At 29.0% G+C, this 21,539-nt stretch overlaps 2 protein-coding genes across 2 annotated transcripts; both read left to right on the plus strand.

Moving 5' to 3' along the window:
• The first annotated feature begins 9,548 nt into the window (after positions 1-9,548).
• LOC119667967 lies at positions 9,549-10,551 on the plus strand. Its single transcript, XM_038077319.1, has 3 exons — positions 9,549-9,848; positions 9,919-10,076; positions 10,143-10,551. The coding sequence occupies exons 1-3, from the start codon at positions 9,680-9,682 to the stop codon at positions 10,398-10,400; spliced, it is 585 nt and encodes a 194-aa protein (XP_037933247.1). The 5' UTR covers positions 9,549-9,679; the 3' UTR covers positions 10,401-10,551.
• An 8,304-nt stretch (positions 10,552-18,855) lies between these two features.
• LOC119667969 lies at positions 18,856-19,469 on the plus strand. The gene is made up of 2 exons (XM_038077322.1): positions 18,856-19,090; positions 19,145-19,469. The coding sequence occupies exons 1-2, from the start codon at positions 18,955-18,957 to the stop codon at positions 19,444-19,446; spliced, it is 438 nt and encodes a 145-aa protein (XP_037933250.1). The 5' UTR covers positions 18,856-18,954; the 3' UTR covers positions 19,447-19,469.
• Positions 19,470-21,539: the final 2,070 nt, after the last annotated feature.

Consider the following 21,539-nt stretch of genomic DNA (forward strand, 5'->3'; position numbering starts at 1 on the left):
AAAATAAAAAATGTTGTTAAAAAAAATGAAAGTTTCAAATTATTCGCTTAATGAATTGTTTGATCTAATATCTATAAAACATTTAAAGTATTTTAAAATGTTGTTTATTTGTAAGTTTAGAGAACTTTTTTTGATTTTTAATATATATAGAATATATCTAAAATATTCTGTATAAATATATATTTTAAATCAAATATTTTAGTTTATATAAAAAAAATAAATTTCTTAATTTTATTTCATTTAAAATTGTAACAAATTTTTTTCTACCATAATCTATCTATAATAACTTTATGAAAAATCGAGCAAAATAATTGGAAATTGACATATCAAATTGTCTCATGCCTTCAATAAAAAAAAAAATTTGGACAGTCATAAAATGAAATAAAGCATTATTTTCCATTTATTGCTGTTTGTTGCCAAATTTTGTCGATTATTTGCGTATTAGTTTTATATTGTGATTCTTGAGCAATTAAATTTGGATTTCCATAGGATGGAGCATGTGAGTTCGGGATATATTCCATACAACAATGGCTCTACGATTTGTTATGTTGTCTGTGAATGCCATAAAATTGGCAGTTGATAAAATTTTATGGCACATGCAACGTTCAACTATTTTTATGGATTTGGTTTTCGTGTTAATGATATTTTATTGCTTCGTATTCACTATTTTTATGAATTTAATAATAAAAGAATTATACATAAACTATTCATAAAATTTACAAGTTTTTTATATATATGATCAATTGATATATAAGAAAAAATAGGAGCGATGTGACGTACCAGCTATTTTATTGCTCGTATTTTAAGTGGCAGAATCGCAAAAAAGCCATGATAAAAATTTATTTTTTAATAGCATGTAGAAAAATTAAATATTGATTAGATACTTGAATATTTTTATTCAAAAAAATTAAAATAAAATTAATATGTATTATATATACTTAAAAATACAGATGCTCAATAAATCAATTTGCAGTAAAAAAATTTGATTCGATCTGACAGGAAGTATCAAATTCTATCGAAAGAGCAGCTATTTACTATTGAATCATTGGAGATACATTAACCACATTTAGAGGGACTTCAAGTAAATGGGACTAGAAACGGTAAAATATAATTCTTCTACAGAAAGTATGCCGTTAGTTTTCTTAATAGAACTTCATGCCATAATTAAGGTAGTTTTTTGGATTATAGAGAAAAAATGCATATATACTGGAAAAGTACGTCGATAACTGCATATATGATGCACTCAAAGCTCTTATTCATCCTTCAAGTTCTACAAATATGATCATCTTATCTAGTTTTCTGATCACTGTGTGATAGACTCAGAACCAATTATCAGCGTTAACTAAGTGCAATTCCTTTGTTGGGTTATTAACTATAGTTTTTTATCATAACTTTTCTTGTTTATTAAAATATTTATCTATTTATTAAACTTGTGTAAATAAAAAGACCTAAACTATGTACTCTAGTCAATTGTTCGACCACCGTCTACTTAATTATATGCACAAACGTCAAAAACTACCTGTCGTTCTTATTTTAGCGTTGTCACATATGTAAACTTTGTCAATAAAAAGCGAATGATCCAAAATGAAAACTTGAAACGTAACTACAATGCATTTAAATAACCTCAGTACTAATCAGAATCACCACAAGGCATAACATAGAACTAGATTATTTACGAGCGCTGGATTAAGATTTTTGAATCCTGATATCTGATGATGAATCCTGATGAAGTCTGAGAAATTCGTGTTAGAGTAGCTTAATTTTTTATCTCTCATAAGACGAGTTTTCATTGGTACCTAACGTCTAATCAATTTCACAAATACAGTTAAATACTCAATTCATGATTGACTAAAGGTAATATGGCTTGGTAAGCATTAAAATGCATGCTTATAAAAATCTAAATGAATTACTCGAGTTGTGAATTCTATTTAGTCTATCTACTAAAAAATAGTTCAGGATTTTTTAGTTTGATTTTTGTTGTAAAATATTTTTCTATATAATTCCATTTATGACTGCTCAATTTGTAGCTATCAGACAATTTGTATTGTAAAATGTTAAGACTGCTTTGAGCACGTAAAACACATTTGTTAAACATAATGATGATTTAGTATCATAAATCATACTTTAGGGATAAGCAGCATAAACTAAACATAACATTAAGGACATTAAGAAAATGATTAACTCCAATTCTGACGAAAGCACACATGTTACACAAAAGTTTTCTAAATTACAATACAAATATCACGAGGAGGTTGCGATGATTCATAGACAATAAACGTTCCAAGATACACGTTAATACGAGTAAATTTAAATGGTTAAGCAAAGTCACATGATATGTAAATTATAGATTGTAAGAGCTTAATTACAATTATATTAGATTTATTATTTATATAAGCATATAAGCAAATAAATTAAGAGTAGAGTATTGTAATTGAAAATTCAATGCATTAATATAATCAAATCAAAATTACTCTTGAATACATTGTCTTCCATACTGTGATGACAGTGTTTCTCTCCCTTCAGCGGAAATGTTTAAAAAGCACGTTTATATGTCTTTAAGATACCTTCAATTATAGACTAAGACCTTTTCTTTTTATTATGTTGAAGCTATTTGCGTCAGTGCAGTTAAACACTTTTACTCTTTCTTAACTCGAGGTATTCTTAAAACCCTCTCTCTACGCCTTGACTAGATCAATATTTATCACTTCATCAGACTAAGTAATAATTGACTTCAGATCTGCATACCTCCCCGAGGAGCCTGTAACCATTCTGAAATTTGATAACGCGGTGTTGGTAAGTTTGTCAGTTTTCGCAAATAATTTCAGGGCTCCATCCTTTATGTATTTTTTGATGGGATCAATCTTGAGGGCCCTGAGGATGTCATTCGTCTTAATGTACCATGGTACTTTAAACTTTTCTTTTTAAGTTCACAAATTATAGCACGTCCGTTGTCACATATATGGATGGATCGATTTTCAGACGTATAATGAATTGGTATCCTACTGAGTTTATTTAGAATCTATATAATAGTATATATGATCTCTGCAATCGATTAAAAGTGCGCTCATATGTTAGTGATGACTTCGAATTGATACTAAATGGACTCACAAACTTAGTGAGTATATTAGTGGGAAGAAAAAAGAAAATAATTTATTTAATTATTTAAGCATTGACGCTGAATTTTCTTTTAGGTTTTGATTTATATACAATGCTTATCGCAATAAATAAAATAAATTATGAAGAAAGTTTTTCAATTTTAATTTCATAACACATTACTTACGGCAACCGGTAATCCAATCATTTTTTTATTCTATAATGAAATTTGAATTAAAACAATTTTATTAGAATTAATAAAAATAAAAATTGCATATCACAAATTTGAATTTATTTAGCTTGTTTCGGAAAGTAAGCGTAATGTAGATTTAGCATGGAAAAAGCCACGTAATTGTGTGATACGCCAAAATTAATTTAGTCCTTCTTACACGAAAAGGCACTTTAGATACTTTTTAAAACAAATTTCTGAAATTTTGTTTGGAACACAAACATTAGAAGAACATATTTGAATAGAAAAAGCTGTCAGTAATTGAAGAAATGAGTTATTTCTGATATTATCGATAAGAAACATAAAAAGTCACTTAAGCTGTTGGGTTTCTCTAAAAGCGAATAATTTCCATTATTTACTTCATGTATGTCATAAAGCATTTTCCTATATAATAAAAAAATTTCTTTATTATAAAAATATCAGTTAAAGAAGGATACGCTTTGCAGAACGAAGTTGTGATATAAATTCTTTTCAATTAAAACACAAAAGGATATGTATTATAAAGGAAATAAGGAGATATATATTTACATTGGATACGATATTTATTTTGCAAATAAACAAAAAGTTAATAAAATACATTGATTACAGTAAACGTTCCTTTAATTATATGAACCTTATATATATCAATCAATTTATTAATCATTAATCAATTAATATTATTTATTAATTATTAATTATTTATTAATCAATTTATATTAATAATTTATTAATCAATTTATTACCTTTCTAGTTGCTATGTGTCAAAGGTTCCCGTTCTATATGAATCCTGTGTATCTTTACATCCATAAGCGTAGTCAAGGGGACATACATGGCCCTTGAAGCATTCATTACTGAATTCTTTTGAGATTATTTATATCTCATCAAATTGGAATACTAGTGGTATCAACAAGATAGTGCAACCTGCCATGCATTTGGTAATCAATTTATTATTTGATTATTCTTTTTAGTGTTATGAGTTATATTAAATATGATTAACTTTGAAGGAAATATTGAGCAGATATATAATAAAAAAAATATTTTTTAAATATAAAGAAAAACCATTACCTCTTGTCAGCATTATATATTTCTAAATATAAAATAAAATCGATATGCCAGTTTAATCAGTATTATTCATTTTATTATTATGTAAAAAAAATGTTCACTATGACGTAGTGATTTATTGTGCCTTTTTCATATATTCAGAGTATTTGTTCAAGTCTTACCTTCCGCATAAATTTTTATGTTGTAGCTCATATTAAACACTTGAACTTTTTTATCCAATATAAGATGCCCACTCTGGTAAGTCTTTCATTTATTCATCGAATCCGAACAAACTTCGTGTTTGAGGTTCCCTTATATTCCCCCTACAAACTATATAAGTTGTATTGTACAAAGTTCCGAGTTTTGTAAAAGTTCCCTTATAGGTTCCATTATATTCCCTACAAACTATACAAGTAGCATTGTACAAAGTACCAAGTTTTGAAAAATGATAGTTTGATATACAGTGCTCCGTAAGAATTTCTTTAATGATTCTTAAGTTATTTTTACCTAGTTAGATATCCACAGTTAATAATTTTTGGATGAAAGTTCCTATTAATAATTTCGATTGCTAGACTATCTCAGTATAGTTTTTTTTTGCTTTTTCCGCTTTTTGAGAAGAAAATATCTCCTCTAATAGCCATAGAAAGGTTATGGCCCTACAAACAACTGGGCTGTTCCTTTACTGGCGAAATTGCTTATAATTTCGTTGTCAGAAATTCCGGAAATCTGATTGTATTTAAGGATATTCAGCTTTTCAAGACACTCCATCACCAGTCTGAGTATCACTGCCTGACTATCAGTTAATATGGTTATTATGTTCAAGATTAAGGTTTATTATTATATATGATTATTAATCATATAGTTCATCAAAATAATCTTAAAAAATATAAAAGTATACGTTAGGAATTCTGGATAAAATTTTATTTCACTTAAATTATTTTTAACACATTTTACGTTGTCATTATGATTATTATTAAATGAAACTTGAGCTTTCATATTTTTATTAAATTTCTGCACTGCTTTTGTGATAATAAAAATTTTCACTTCACACAGAAACCTTCACACTTTCATTTCCTTACCGCAAAAAACCGAAACCATTTGATGTTGCATTCATTAGCAAAACCGTTTCGAACCGAATTCACTTCAAAGTGGATGAGAATAATTTTTAATAGCACAATCCTTAATAGCTTTGCTAATCCATTAGCAATATTTATATCTTCATGCATAAATTGACCTTTTCGACTCACATTTCAGTCGAAGTAATTTAATACTCCAAGGTTTTCAACTCAGCCTTCCAATTTGCTTTCGTTAGGCTTGCTTAGGCATTCACTTAGCACATCAGCACTTCAGATAGTTTAATGGTTAACACACAAATATGCCTAATGCAAATCATTTTCGGGATATGTTATATCAATTGACCTTGTTTGTGGAATTTCACTTAAGTTTCCGCAGATATCGATAACGAACGAACATATCCTTGCGAATAATCTGCACTAAGCGCTTTCCTCCAGAGCTTCAAACATCCTCTCATGTGAATTACATTTGGAGCAAAAATGTTAGTTCTAAAGGTTCAGACACATGTGCGGAATATTAATAAACAACAAAAAAATAATACCGAATTACTAAATTTTCTATTAAATATTTAGTTACGTGATTCGTTTTCAAAAATTTGCTGGTAGATTAAAAATATTTTAATAAAAAAAGTAAACAGCACATATAAAGATATATCTATCTAAAATATCTAATTTTTACCACCAAAAAATATTTTTTAGTTTATATTTATGAATTTATGGAATATATAAACATACATATTGTATAAATATACATATTTATATAAATTGGTTGAATATTGGTTCAGTCTACTAGCAACTATACAAATTTTCATCACTGATGATAAATAATAAATACCGCACAGGTAACAATGCAACGAAAACACAATTCAATAGAACTTTCTCAACAATATCTGGAGCGTTCCAGAAAAAATAAATTTGCTATTCGTTTCATCATTATGGACTTAGGCCTACCTACTATTATCGTCAATCAAATCAGTTATCGTCAAGGAGTGGGTACTGAACTCAATTGGACTAGGATAGTTCTTGTTGCATCAGGAAATCGTGGTTTTTCACCGGAAATGTCACATGGCCTCCATGTTGATAACTTTATTGTGGCATAACAGTGGACTCGAAGAGGATACTGCATCTGTATAAAGGGTGGATAACACGTGCTCATATGTAAACCCATTAAATTTAACTCCATTGAAATAGGTGTCGTTATATTCATGTTACGAAGAAAGAGATCAATGTATGCTTCGTAGAATATAGGCTTCTTGATCATATAGCCCCATCAAAATGTTAATCTTTATAGCACGCAAGTAGACATACCAGTATTGCGTAGGTAGTATTAGATTATACTTCTTACTTCAACGCCTACAATACTATTAAAACTTAATAGGTTTTTAGTTATTCAGGTTTTTGCAATAAACGTCCATATTTTTGTTGCAAGTCGTATCAAACCTTATTGTATGAATTTTACCTCCATCAAATAACTTACAATAAATAAAAATTTGTTAGATTTATTATGGTTTGAAATGCTTCGAATAATTTTCATTCAATTTTCGTTGAAGAGATTTCACAAAACGTAAATAGTTCACCTAAGGTACTTAGAGGAATCTATGGCATTGCTCCTCCATTCGTTTCGTTGAATAAAACAAATAATGTCCAGCATCATATGCATTCAGGTTTTAATCCGAGTATTTGCAAATTTAGTTTTGCTCTTCAACAAACCACAACAAAATTTGTAATAGAATTTAAGAATATCGCGGAGGAATGACACATACATTTTAAGTACGTTATTTATGGATCGTTCGAAAAGCGCAACTATTAATTCCATTGCCTATTTTTACTTTAAAATGTTTTTCATTAGAAAGAACATGCATTTAGAATAGATGAATAAGTCTACATGTGAACTTTTTTAGGGTAGGACATTAATGTAAGTTCTTTCATATGTTCAATTGAATATGAATATATCACATATATTTTCATATGTGTATATAGTAAATTTATATACATACATGTACATATGTTGGCTTTTATTTTGTAGTGGGTGGTAGTTAATGCTCAACATTGATATGTAACTCAGACATGTAGACTGGACTTCCTTTGAAATCGGACATATCTCGTAAGTAGATCAGGAAATGTTTAGCTCAAATAGTCATTAAATTAAAATTTCTAATTTATATTGCTTCTATGGAAAAGTAGTATGTGAATATAATGCAATAGTCAGATATTATTAAGATTAAGATTAAAGTATAGCAAGCGTTAAATTAATATGGCAGTTGGTCTACCTGACAAACTCCCTTAGACCTTATGAGACTGTTATATTAACATTGCTTAACACGAGACGGTAAGTGTGTTAATTGTGGAACAGTTACGTGGATCGGAATAAGGATACTATTGTAAGAGTGTCTTAATAGGTAGGACATCTAATATTTTAACTTCCGCAACCCTTATGAGGTTAGCTCTTATAAAGCGTAGAGTGTATTTATTTTTGAGGTGAACACTTTTGTGCGAGGGCATTTCTCGGCACTCTGCTCCTAGCTGAGCTGGGCTTTTGCAAATAATAAACTATAATTGTTTAATTTTGCCAAATAATAATCAAATTCTCGCATCAATAGCACAAATAGACTGATATAATACATACTTAAATATGAAGGAAATATTTTAAAATATACGTCTATATGCTTATAAGTATAAATGTATAAATATACGTTTAAATTATGTTGTATGTTTTCATAGGTAAAAAAATTGGTTGAATATCTTATTTTGTGCTCCTATATGAAATGAAAAACATTTTGTAAAAGTAATAAAAATGTTATTAAAATATCTTAAAACTAAAAATTTATAATAATAATAGTTTTTACATATACCATGGTGTTTTTCCTGTTTATCGAATTTATTCATACTTCAAATTTCCTCTTTATGCAAACTAAAAATTTTATTAAATAAATAAATAACCTTTTCATATATAGACAATTTATGAAGTTTTGGATGTAACTGTGTTCACTTTTGTGAAGGATAAGGTGCCTCGAGCGAAAATGAAATAACCATAAAAATATCTGGAAATAGATAGAAAAATTTTTATATGAAAACATTTGCCAAATTGTATAAAAGTTCGGTTTTATGAAAATAAAATTAAAATGATAACAAGGATGGATTGAAATTATTTATGTATCCTTGCAAGTACACACAGAATGAAATACATATTGTGATAAAATTCTTATTAAAATTAGAGTAATAAATGATAACAAATCGAAAGTTCATCGAAATTCTTTTCCTTTTTAATATAGTTAAAATAAAATAATTTTGCATATTTCGATGCAATATATCGGTCCCAATATATCGGCAATTACTTCATATATTTTCTAATATAATAATTTTATTTCAATTTTTCTCGTTATACTATAATCAAATATACATTTATTTATTATTACTATATTGTATACTCTATTTCTAATGTTTCTATATCAATGTTGAATACTCTTATATATTTCTCGGTGAATGTAGTTTTCAAAATTGGCAATTTCAAAAAAAAGTAAACAAATATTTGGTTGTTGCAATTCCTTGAAAACAACACACCTCTTTTTGGAACTTCTACTTCCCAAAAAGTATTTAATCGAAGCTAAAAATAAGTTTACAGTTTGTAAGGTTTGAAGGTATTTTTTACCATCATCCAACATTTTTTTGACACAGGCGAAAAATCAAACCAATAGGCACGTTGACAAATCAGCTGTTTAAAATGAGAATAAATAATTAACAATGGGTGTAAACACTTTCAAATGACTTATTTGAAATGAATCATTTGCGGCCAGTGTAAACGCCATATTAAAGTTTCTGTAAAACGGGTATTGCACATCAGACTTGATCGTACAACTTGTGCGTTGAAATGCGATATTTATGCCGTCTCATCTGTAATAGGAATATTTGCTGGTCTAACGACAAATCGGATAGAAATGGAAGTGAAAACATTGTTTAAATGCATGCATTATTTTATTTTGTATTTCATTTTGTCGTTTTAGAGGGGCGTGTTCAAAATAATGTCCATTGTATAGAATGAGTAATAGCAAGCGATATCACACAAGTTGTACAACCAAGTCTTATGTGTAATACCTGCTTAACACAACCCATGACTAAAACACAGCAGTGAGAAAAAATGCAACATTGCAGAAAAAACTCAAGCTACAAAAATGTCAAATAGACATAAATTCTTTTCATTGGCTTCTCATAAGTGAACGCAACGTTTTTAAAATCTCGTATATTAAAAATTTAAAAAAGTTTAAATATGGAAAATAATTTGTCTTCAAGTACAATGGAGCGTGCGGAAAACGTGAAGCAAGTGGAAATGGTGGTAAGTCCTGACTTAGATGTACCAATTCCACCGATAGCTACTATTGAGGAGAATCCAACGTCTGTGGAAAATATGGTGCACATTCCAGAGGTGGGAACCTCGGGTAAGCCATAACTTACTTTCATTTTTCTTGTTTTAATATTTAATAGAATATTTTTTATTGTTTGCAAAAGCTGTTAAAAAACAAATACACAAACCACTAAGCCATCTTTGTCCTGAGCGTTACCGGAATGTAGATATTAAAACAGTTTTTCCTGATTTTGAAGAAGGAGAACCTATAAACTTTTTTCGACTTTTACCACCACCATATGTATTAAATCCAATAAGTGTGGTAAGAAATAAAAGAATGAAGATTGAGGTTAAAAAAAGTCTAATTAAACATCAAAAAATGTTACAGCTTAAACGCCAACGGGGCATGTCTGAAGAAGATGGTGTAGCTCAAAATATGTGTCATGAGAGTACAAGTAGCAGTAATGGCAACTTTAAAGGTAATGGTAAACAAACAAACAAACCCAAGAAGCGTCAAAAGCGCATTGGTAGCGCCCCCAAAGATAATGGTTTACCTCCATTAGGTGTACGTCTTAGGAGCGCCAGCGGCAACTCCGGAAAAACTGGTGTATCACAAAAAACGCGTCGCAAGCGCACTAGTACCTAAAATTATCAGGACTTCGAATAGTACTACAGTACATATAAAGCATTTTTTTTTTATTTTTAGTAAGATTTTACATTTAAATTTTGTTAATGAAAGCATAACCAGAGTATCTACAGTAAATACTATATGGAATGTTTTTTACAGCAAATTTTCTAATCACTTATAAATTTTAAAAATGTTACTATTGTCTTTATCTAATAAAAATACACGAATAAAATAATCATACAATATATAGAGCAATGTATATACTCTGTTTAATTAAGTCCTGGAATTAAATACCGTGAAGGAGCATCAAACCATATTTTATAGATGTCCAAAGTTAGAATACAAATTGTTTACAATTTATAAAAAGTTTCTTCCTTCCGATAAATGTGACGACACAGAATGTTCGTCCCTATTTGCTGGGGTATAGTCAATGGCGGGTCCCGTGAATATTTCTAACAATGTATATCAACGTCACTACAATACGTACATATATTAACTCGTTCTATAGTTGACTTCGGAAATTTTTGTCATTTTTTCCGTTGTTATGTTAGTTCCAGTCATTTTATTTTGAAAGGTTGTTAAAAATTTTTTATATGGATGGATGACGTATTCACGCCCAGTGGGAGATTATATATAACGCGGTCAGGCCTGAACATGATTTTTTTGAAAAAAGGATCATGTAAACATTTGACGTTTGAGAATCAACTTTAGCAAGGTTAGTTCACTAAAGTTCGTAATGTAAACGTAGTATTAGTCTAGAGATAAGCGAGCACTAATGAATAAAAGTTTTATTTGTACCGTCATTTTAAAAGCTTCTAGAGATGTCTTCAGTTGCGATATGTAATATAAGCATGTACATACCAATCAAAAAATGATGACTATTAGTAGATTGATACTATACTTTACAAGAGTGTTTGAATTTTTGAGATATCTTCTTGGTTAGATATGCCTTAATAAGAAGAAGATGCCTCTTGATTTGCATCGACGAAATCCAGGTTAGTTCATCATCTTTAAATAGCGATATGGCATTTCAGGTAGATTTTTCACATTTTATTTTTAATTTACTGGGCTCTTTCAACTTATCGGTTTTAAAATCAATTTGATTAATATCTTGACTGATATACTTTGAAGCCATTTTGTTCTCGTTTATACAAATATTCGCATGAATAATATTACTATTCTTATTTTTCTGAAGTTTATTTTATAGATATTTACTACTATATATAAATAAAACATTTCGGTGATACTATTTATGGGATTAACAGATTACACATACCGCTGCACACAAAAAGACTTCAATTAAAATAGTACATTATTTATATAAATCCACTGTGGAAGGTAAATAATAGGTTCATAAATTTCATTGGAATGATAGTGAACATAATCGAAGCGAAATTTATTGGTTAGTAGGCAACTATGCGAAAAGTAAATAAATTTGCCGGGTTTAATAAAAAATCGAAAAGGAAAGATTTTATAAAATCGAACAGATAATAAATGGCATCAATATATATATTGTGTATCAGTACTAAATTACGAGTAGCACAAATAGTATCTTTTAATAGGATTTGTTTTTTTTTCTTTTTGTGTGAAATAAAGATATAATTGCCTTTTTAAACTAAAACATTGCGTGGCTATAGGAATAGATCTATGTTATTCTAAAATATTTTAAGTGAGTATTTTGCAAGTGATTTATTAATGTATGCGTAAATAACTGGGAATTGAAATCAATATAAGCCTTAGTTATATTTAAAATATAATTAATATTATTATGTATTTAAAATATATATATATCAATATCAACTTCATTGTATGTAAGTTTTTAGCTTAATATCACAATATGATATGCTGTTCGTACGGCTTAGTATCTTTGTTTGAAATATTTATTTAAATAAATTTTTAAAATTTTTAAATTTAAATATAACAAATGTACAAATGTTATTTTTATTTATGTATATATACCCATCAACTTAAATTTAAAATATTTTACACAAGATAAGGCAGGAGAATACTACGTTTTTACGTTCTTTACATTCCTTATTTTTTACCATAAATAAAATTAATTAAAATAATTAAATCTCAATTCGTAAATATGTCCTTCTAAAATTCAGAAAAATATTTTTTATAAATTTATTTATAATCTATTTATATCTGTATATTACAGATACATTAATAATATAACAAAAAGCGGCTTTTGGAAATTTTTTAGGTACTGTACATTATATTTTTTTAATGCGTGAATATTGTCGTTACATTTATCAAAAATATTACTGTCAAACGGTTTTCTTTTTTTAGATACAAAATATTTTGAGATACTTTTGTTTGCCTTAGGAAGTTTGAAATATTTTCTCAATTATTAATTATGCTTATATGAATGCTTTCTTTTGAGAGAGTATATAAGTCTCTATTTCAATTTTAATCTCGCTGCTATGATTGATGAGTATTCAGCTATTTATTTTTCCTTTTAATTTGTATTAATCATTATAATCTGTAAGTTTAAACATATGACATCACACAAAAATGTATTGTTGTTAGGAGTAGATAAATTATGGAAAGCATTGTGTAATGATTATCATCTACGTATGTCTACTTTTATTACACAATTTGTTTTTGTTGTGAAAATATAATTTTAATCCAAATATAATAATCATTGTACACATTATATGCCTGAGAGTAATAAAAATTTGGTTTATAATACAAAAGAAGATATTATGTGTATTAATATCTTTAAGCGAAAATGCGTAAACTCATTTCTAATGTATTCATCTTATGTACATCCTATGCAGAAAAATATAATAAACTCATCACTGAAGAATAATAAGTAAGATTCATATTGCAAGTAGCAAGTGAATATTATCAAAAAGGTTCAGGCTATTCAAAAGAAGTATTATTCATTAAGATATACTTACACATAAAGAGCAAACAAAATTTATATGCTAAAAATGATGATGTCCACTAAAAATGGTCCACTAAGTTTCTGAGATATAGATTCGTAATATATAAAAACAATATTTTGTAAAAAAGGTCCACAAAAATATATGTTTGTCCTAAACAGTAATCCTCTCAGATCAATATTTTTATCAAAATGGCTTACTTCCCTAAACAGCGTTACTTTTTTACGGATATAGTATTATATTTTTACCATAGTTAGAGTTTTGTCTTGTATTAGAAAAAATTTTATTGTAAAAAGAAGAAATAAGTATTAGTCATACATATTGAGTATAGCTAAACTTACGTTAATCGATTGATGACTAAGAACTGAAGATTTTTGATTTTTAAAATCATAAGAATTACTTTACGATACCAAATAGCTATCTTCAGTGATCTCTAGAATTAATTTATATTAGTCTGTATATAATTTTATAAAAGCTTTAAATTTGTTGAAAATTTAAAGTAACTAAAAACTTCAAGTGTTCAAACAGTAACCAAGAAGCAACAACAAAAAAATTTATTTAATTTATTGAAATTTCTTTTCGTCATAAGATGCGTCAAATTCGACAATAAAAATCAACCCTAAAAATCTTCAAGTCATAATAATAAAGCTTAATGCGGTACCTGATACAGTTTTAATTAATAAATGAGCTTGTCATTACTTCAAATATGTTAGATATAATGATCTTAGATTGAAGTATTTTTGTAATCGTCTGAATTATCTGTTATAATATTATTTCAGGTTTCCACGAGGTTTCCTATAATAATTAAAGAGATTTAATGACTATACGATATGATGAAAATCGAATTCTCTTATAGAGATGCTCCGTAGAGATATCAGTCTTGCTGTAGGTTTACTCACAGCCCATTGTATTCTAGGTAACCATGCTAGGAGACTTACTCTCCCTTTCAACCATATTTGCCGCAGTTGTGGTGAGGATGATGAAAGCGTCTCCCACCTACTTTGCTTCTGTACAGCACATGCACGGAAACGCTTTAAAATTTTAGGGGCATTTAAGAATCTTTTGGACCTCTCTTTAAATAGCATCATAAGCCTTGACAAAGGATCTAGATAGTTTTAATACTTGGGTATTTAATAATATGATAGCACAATAGGACTTTGGACCTAAGTGGATCCCATCAGGATCGCTGGTATAACTTAACCTTACTTAATGACTGCCTATCTGAGAATATCAAAATAGTCGTATATTTTTTCTAAAGCATTTTTCATCACTGATTTCCATGAACTCAACTTAAACTAGAGCTTTTATGACAGTTTCTGTTAAAAAATATTCTATTTAAATATTTTGATCAACTTTAATGAGTCAGAAAAAGACCTTAAAGCAGCAATATATATTATAAAGTTCAAATTATATTAAATATTATTTGCTAGATGTATTAACTTGTAATTTATTCCAGATCCTAGAGCGTTGTTAACACTATATTTTTTTTTGGATTTTCTTAAAATTTTTTTTGGCTTGCTTAAGAATTACTTGTTAAAGTAATAAAAAAGATACCATCCTTTGTGCAACTTTACCAGTTCTATTATTTTGTATGTGATTTTCAATCACACTTAACGACCGCCGACCAAAATGTTTTACTCAATAAAACAAAAAAGCAGACAATTTTACAAGAGGAAACATAACCAAAATGGTTGTTTACAGAACGGAAATGAAAATATATTGCAATCCATGCGCAAAAAGCATAAAATTATATACAAAAACAATGTATTGTACATATGTAAGAGGCAACATTTATATTGAAAAACAATCTGTAATTCTCAGTTTTTTGCAGTTATTTTGGCAAATTGGTTTTTGGTGAAATTTTTTCAACAATTTGCTGTACATCATAAATTACTACAAAATTTTACCCATATAAAGATAGTTATAAAAAACCAATATATAGAGAATAATAAAAAAAAATTTAAAAATTGGATGTATTGTTGTATCTCAGATATTTTATAATCAGCTTTAATGCTAGACCATAACGATTCCAATAGTACGAGTAGTAGCAGTAATAATGCCTTTAAATTGTAACCAATATCTGCAAGTGAAAAAAAATTCTTGATACTTTTAAGCGTTTTAACTATGCTTATATGGATTGAATAAAAAGCAGTTCCAAACATATACCTATAGTACAACTCTAAAATATGAAATCGGACATAGTCCTTCATTTCATCTCGACTTTTTAAATTACTTTTTATTAGATGTACGTATTATTATTATTATTGAGTAAGGGATCGTGCACTGCGACCTGAAAGATCTATTGTGCCCCTTTGTCGGGTTAGAGTATTTCTTCAAGTCCGATTTCTTTAATGAAAGACAGTATGGATCCTATCTTCCCCAGTCTTGAATCCTTATGATCCATGAAATACCCTCCTAGGTGTTTCTTTCGTTTATGCATCAGTGCCGGGCACTCCCCAAGCACATGGTATGCCGTTTCTCTCTCTTCCCTGCAGTATCTGCAGTCTGAGTTGGATTGAATTCCTAACTTCGATAGGTGATTATTTAATCTGCAGTGACCGGTCAGTAATCCCGTAATAATTCTTATGTTAGTCTTTGATTGCACTATGCAATCTTTAAAGCGTTTTAGGTTGTAAGTCCCTAAAATCATTTTAGATTGTGAGAGTCTTGGTAGCATTAACCAATAGAGTTCTCTCTCTTTTTTCTCTGCGTCATTCATGATAATGGATAGAGCTCCTTTGCCTAGACCACAGAATGGTTCTGGGCCTATCATTCTTGATGCCGCGCCTCTTCTTGCAAGTTTGTCTGCCATTTCATTACCTTGGATACCAGTATGTCCCGGAATCCATAAAAGGTGCGCCTGATTGATCCCACCGAGTGTGTTCAGCTTGTCAATGCATTCCCACACCAGTTTGGATGTTACCTGGTAAGATATGAGTGCCATTATAGCTGCCTGGCTGTCAGTCATTATTGCAATTTTACGGTTCCGGTAGTTACGTTCAAGATTGAAACTGGCGCATCTATCTATCGCGTATATTTCCGCTTGAAAGATGGTTGTATTGTTTCCTAATGCTTCCCAGTACTTTTTGCCTGGTTAGATGTACGTAAATAATGATGAATTTTTGCAGTAAATGTATAATATAAGGTTATATTAGATAGGTGCTATTCACATATTGGTCTTCAATGATATTACAACAACTTTATGTAGATTTTTATAATAGCCATTTTTATGGGTGCTTGAAGTTTTGTCTCTGGAACGAAACAACTAAGTATTTTTTAAAGAACACCTCATCGGAATATGAACCCAGACCAAATGTGGTGTAATGGACATCCACCTTAACTTGAAGGCGGTTTAAGTGAGTAATGTACAATGCATAATTTCATAATAAGAGCATAATTTTTAATTCTACCTACAGACAGAAAATAGTGGAAGTGCTCCTAAGTCCAAAAATCCAAAATAAAATCTTTTTGAAGAATTATTTTTGACAACATAATTTTGAACTTGTTTATTTCTCAGCCGCAGTATCGACTAATGGATGAAAACTTTTCTATCAGAAGAGTAAACAGCTTTACAAGAGATGCCGTTATTAGTGGATTATCGGCCTAACTTAAATTGTGTACTTTGTTTTTAATAGATACAGCATTATAGATATACTATATATAGATTATAGATTAGATTATAGATATAGTACATTATATTTAGGGTACGTGCTTGTGTCAAGCAATTTTGATGAGAACTTGCAGACTTGCCTAGTGTCAGCAGCACCTTTGTCTAAGTTTGGTACTATTGTACTAATATTTTGCATTAATGAACATAGATTCTACTCGTTGTTGCTGCAGTTCGATCTAAAATCAATATACTTTGCTATAAATAACTACATTAATTAGCGTAAACAATTTCGTAGAAGAAGTTATAGTTCCAGGTTATATATCAAGCAAAAGGAATATGGTAAAAATTACTTTTTTTCACCAACTCCCACTAAAAACCACCGAATTATTAACAATTTGCACTCAAAGAATTAAGAAGCGCAAAGGTGCTTTAGCTTAGACTACTTCAGAGTACTTCAATCTTAAAACTTTGTGAAAACAATTGCAAATTTTGTATGTGCAAATGCAAGAAATAGCAATTTTCAAAGTTTCACTTGATGTTTAAGTCAATTTTACACTCAAGTGTAGGGCAAAGTTGCAACTTAATGCGTTCTAATGCTTCAATAAAAATGCATTGAACTGTCTCTCTGGGTACGGAAAAGTTCTAAAACACAGTAGCGCAAAACCAATACTTAATTTTAAGTTCGCAATTATGAAACTCATGGAATTCAAACTTTTATTTATGTTTACTTCGAACAGAATTTTCAAATTTCTAAGTGAATTATAAGTAAAGTTTTGTGAACTCCAGCAGAATTTTCATACATTATCAATACAGAATCGAAATCACATGTAAAACTTATGATAATGCATTCAAAGTTTTATAACTATTATTTTTTAAAAATTTTATTCAAAATGAATGCAATTATAATTTAACATTTTGAAAGCAATTATTCCTGTCAAGTAGTTCAGCAAAAACTTTAATTTATATAAAATTAAATTATTAATAATATTAGGATGCTCAGCTTTGTTAGTACTAAAAGAGTATCTATTGTATAAGATAGCAGATAATCCAATTCGTTACTATCTGTCAATCATTCACAAGGTGACCAGATAAACACTACTATTTCTCAACCATTCACAAGGTGACCAGATGAACACTACTATCTGTCAACCATTCATTAGGTGACCATACGTCCACAGAGTGGCTCTTCTCTAATATATGTCTATTTATATATATATGTATCCGCACTATATCTCAATTAATCAATTATTGAAGTACTGTCTTGAATAGGCATTACTATCAGTCAACCATTCACAAGGCGACCATACGTCCACAGAGTGGCTTATCTCTAACATATATATGTATATGCACATATGTATTCACACTATATCTCAATTCATCAACTATTTAATTACTGCCTTGATGCATTACCAGACAGCGTTCACGGTTTAAATCGAAGAAAGGTCCATGAAATTTTTAATACTCAAGTTCAAACATCAGCACGGCAATCGGACCTCACAAGGGAGAACTTTTAATAATTTTTTAACATTGCAAAAAGATTTTTCATTGCGAAAGAAATCAATGAGTCAATCAATTAACATTTTTTGATTCTGCAGCTAAAATTTCTTAAATTGAGGAATGTATTTTGAGTTGATTTTAGACATATAATGGAAGAAAATTTCCTTAAAGCTTTAAAGACCATACCTCAATCAATTCACGAAAAATCTAAATACGTTTAAGTTAAGTCCAGCCATACTTGCATATCAATCAATAGAGTCTGATTCAAGAGCAAAAATATAAATATTTTTCTGTTTTAATTCCGGATAGTTTTAGACATAATGTGCGTATTTACTGAATCTTAAAACTCGTTAAAATATAGTTAAAAACCTTTAAAACTGTGCATTTTTTGTCAGTTGATTCTAGTCTAAGAAGACATGTTTTTTTACCAAAAAAAAAATTTCGTTTTTGGTAACCTTTGAAAATAATCTGTCAAACTATTTTCTAATTTTTTTAGTTAGCTTTCAAATATTTCTGTAATTCCAGTAAAAATAAGTCGTACTTATTATTACAAAGATATTAATTATTTATCAGTATGGAAAATCGAAAAGTTAATGCCATTCCAACTCCAACTAGCATACAAAAAAAACTTTCGGAGGAAGAGCGTTTTGCATCTCTTGGCCTACGAACTATTCCTGCTGATGACATTGGTGCAAGTTTCCAAAATATTGGTAAGCAAACCGTGGCAATAGTTGAAAATGTAATGGCTGTAAATTCTTATTTAGAAGTGTCTTTAGCTGGAACTTTGCGAAATGCTTCTATCGCAGAAACTACCTTCAATGGCATGGACATCAGTGTTAATATGGAAAATACAGGTGATCAATCGGATGTCTTTTCAGTGGATTCAATAAGTGAATGTAGTAGCATAGTTATCTATAGTCCAGAAGACAATTCTTCAAATTTATCAGACAGTTCACTTATTCAGTCAACGGTTGAAACAAGCTATATGGATGGTCCATTTCACTTAGTTGATACTCTCGATAGTTTTGAAAAAAAACCTAAAGCTAAAAGGCGCTTAATATTTTAAAAATGTAATTACGCCTTTATTAAAATAAAATGCTATATAATAAATAGTTAGTATAATAAATTACTGACACGAAATAATTGGTTTTCATTTCATTCTCTAATTAACCTAGTGCCACGGCAGGCTTTATAAATATAAAGCCTGACTTTATAATTTATTCATTCAATTCAAAATATACACGTATATGGACTTGTCTTCTTCTTCTTCTTCTTGAGTTAGTGCTATTACGCACTTTTACTCTATAATGGCTGGGGGGTTTATCACTACCCCACACTAGGCTTTAACTAGGCTAAAAAATCATACCATTTATTTGTCCAGAAGTGGACTTGAGGATTGTTATGGCGGGGTTAAGTAGCGTATCAACTTTAGTGAATAATTTTAAAGCTCTGTCTCTGATATATTTTTTTCACTGAGTCAATCCTAAGATCTCTATGTATGTATGGACTTGTAAAACTGAACCGGGATATACTGTCTAAATACGTATATACGGGGATATCGTTTTTGTTAATAGTGATTGGTAAAAAAGTATTCGGCGGTTTTTTTGTATTCAACTTTCATGACAGAATTTATTTTTACAGTATTTGACCTTTTGATATCAATTTTAATTTAGAAAGAAAAAGTAAAAGAATAAAAGTAAAAGAATAATGTGCTATAGCATAAAAGCGTATAGCACATTCATTAAAGTCTGAGTACTTTTGATTGATTTTGATATTGGTGGATTTGAAATTTATAATATTAGACCCGTATAATTAGTGGTAAAACAGTGCTTATGTGATTCATAGGCAGACAAGAAACTATCTGACTACTCGATTTATAAAATCTTATTCTTTCTTTCTTTTATCTGTGAAAATAAAAAATGAGCTGCGTTATACTGAAAAGGATTAAGTGGGATAATGTTGATCAGTATATTTGCGATGTATTAGGAAGTCAACGAAATAATAGTGCTGATTACATATGCTGGTAACTTTATTTTTGGATAATTTTAGACTCAATCAAAGATTTGATTTCATTTTAAGTCCTTTGAGATATCCACAGCAATATAATTAGTCAATAATCGTAACTGATCCATAACATCTCCTTAATAACCAAACTATATAGAATTTCTTTTTATTTAAATGAGTTAACTAAAACTCGAGAGATTGATTTCTTAAACATAATGACAGATATTTAACCGATATTAATAATATCATTACATGATAGATGTCTTTATAAAAGGTTTGTTAAGAAATATTGTACCAACACCTAAGCTTTAAAGGACTATTAATTGTGTTTCATGTTATTTGTTTTAAATAGAGATAAAGTCACGTATATTAGTTTAAAAAACTTACATATATATAATACATATGATGTTATTTAGATGTCCTACAAATATTTATTTTACAGATACTTGAAAGTAGGTTTTGTTAAAGAAAATTGTTTGTGATCTGATTAAAACCTTTCTAAACCTAAATATTTCTTTATATAAGCATAGTTCTATTAAAAAATCAACTAATTTAAGATAGTTCCATTGCTCACATTTAACTGAGTAAAAAATATTTTAAAATTCCAGACCTCTAAACAAAAACCAATGACGAAAACCGAAAGTGATGAGGAAAAAACAAAAAACTTGACAATCGAAGCAATCAGTGAAATTTATTGCCTTTGTGATTGAAAATTGGTAGCAAAGTGCGGTTGCCTTCACTTTCACACTTCCTTTCTAGGCACTCTAGAGAGTTGCATTCCGGAGTTTTTAGCTTGTTTAGAACAGATTGTGTTGAAGCAATCTTTTGCTGCAATGCGGTTTTTAGGTTTTCACAGATATTTCGCGATATTCTCAATATATTTTTTTGAAGTTTTTTGCTTTGGTTTTTTAAATTTGTACAGATATGTGAGGATTTAAAATTTGTTTAGAAGCAAAACGAATAAAAATAAGGATTACATTGTTTTAGAGAGTAGAGTAAAATAAAATACCATGTCATAAATACTTCTGATTAGCTTAGCAGTATTTAATGATACTTTCGATTGAACTTCGATTAAGCCCAATGACTTTTCATGTTCAAATATATATCGCGAAAGAAGAAAAGGAAAAAGTATTTTCTTTAATTTGAGTGACAATT

Source organism: Teleopsis dalmanni, chromosome 1, assembly GCF_002237135.1.
Source record: "Teleopsis dalmanni isolate 2A chromosome 1, ASM223713v2, whole genome shotgun sequence".
NCBI lineage: Eukaryota > Metazoa > Arthropoda > Insecta > Diptera > Diopsidae > Teleopsis > Teleopsis dalmanni.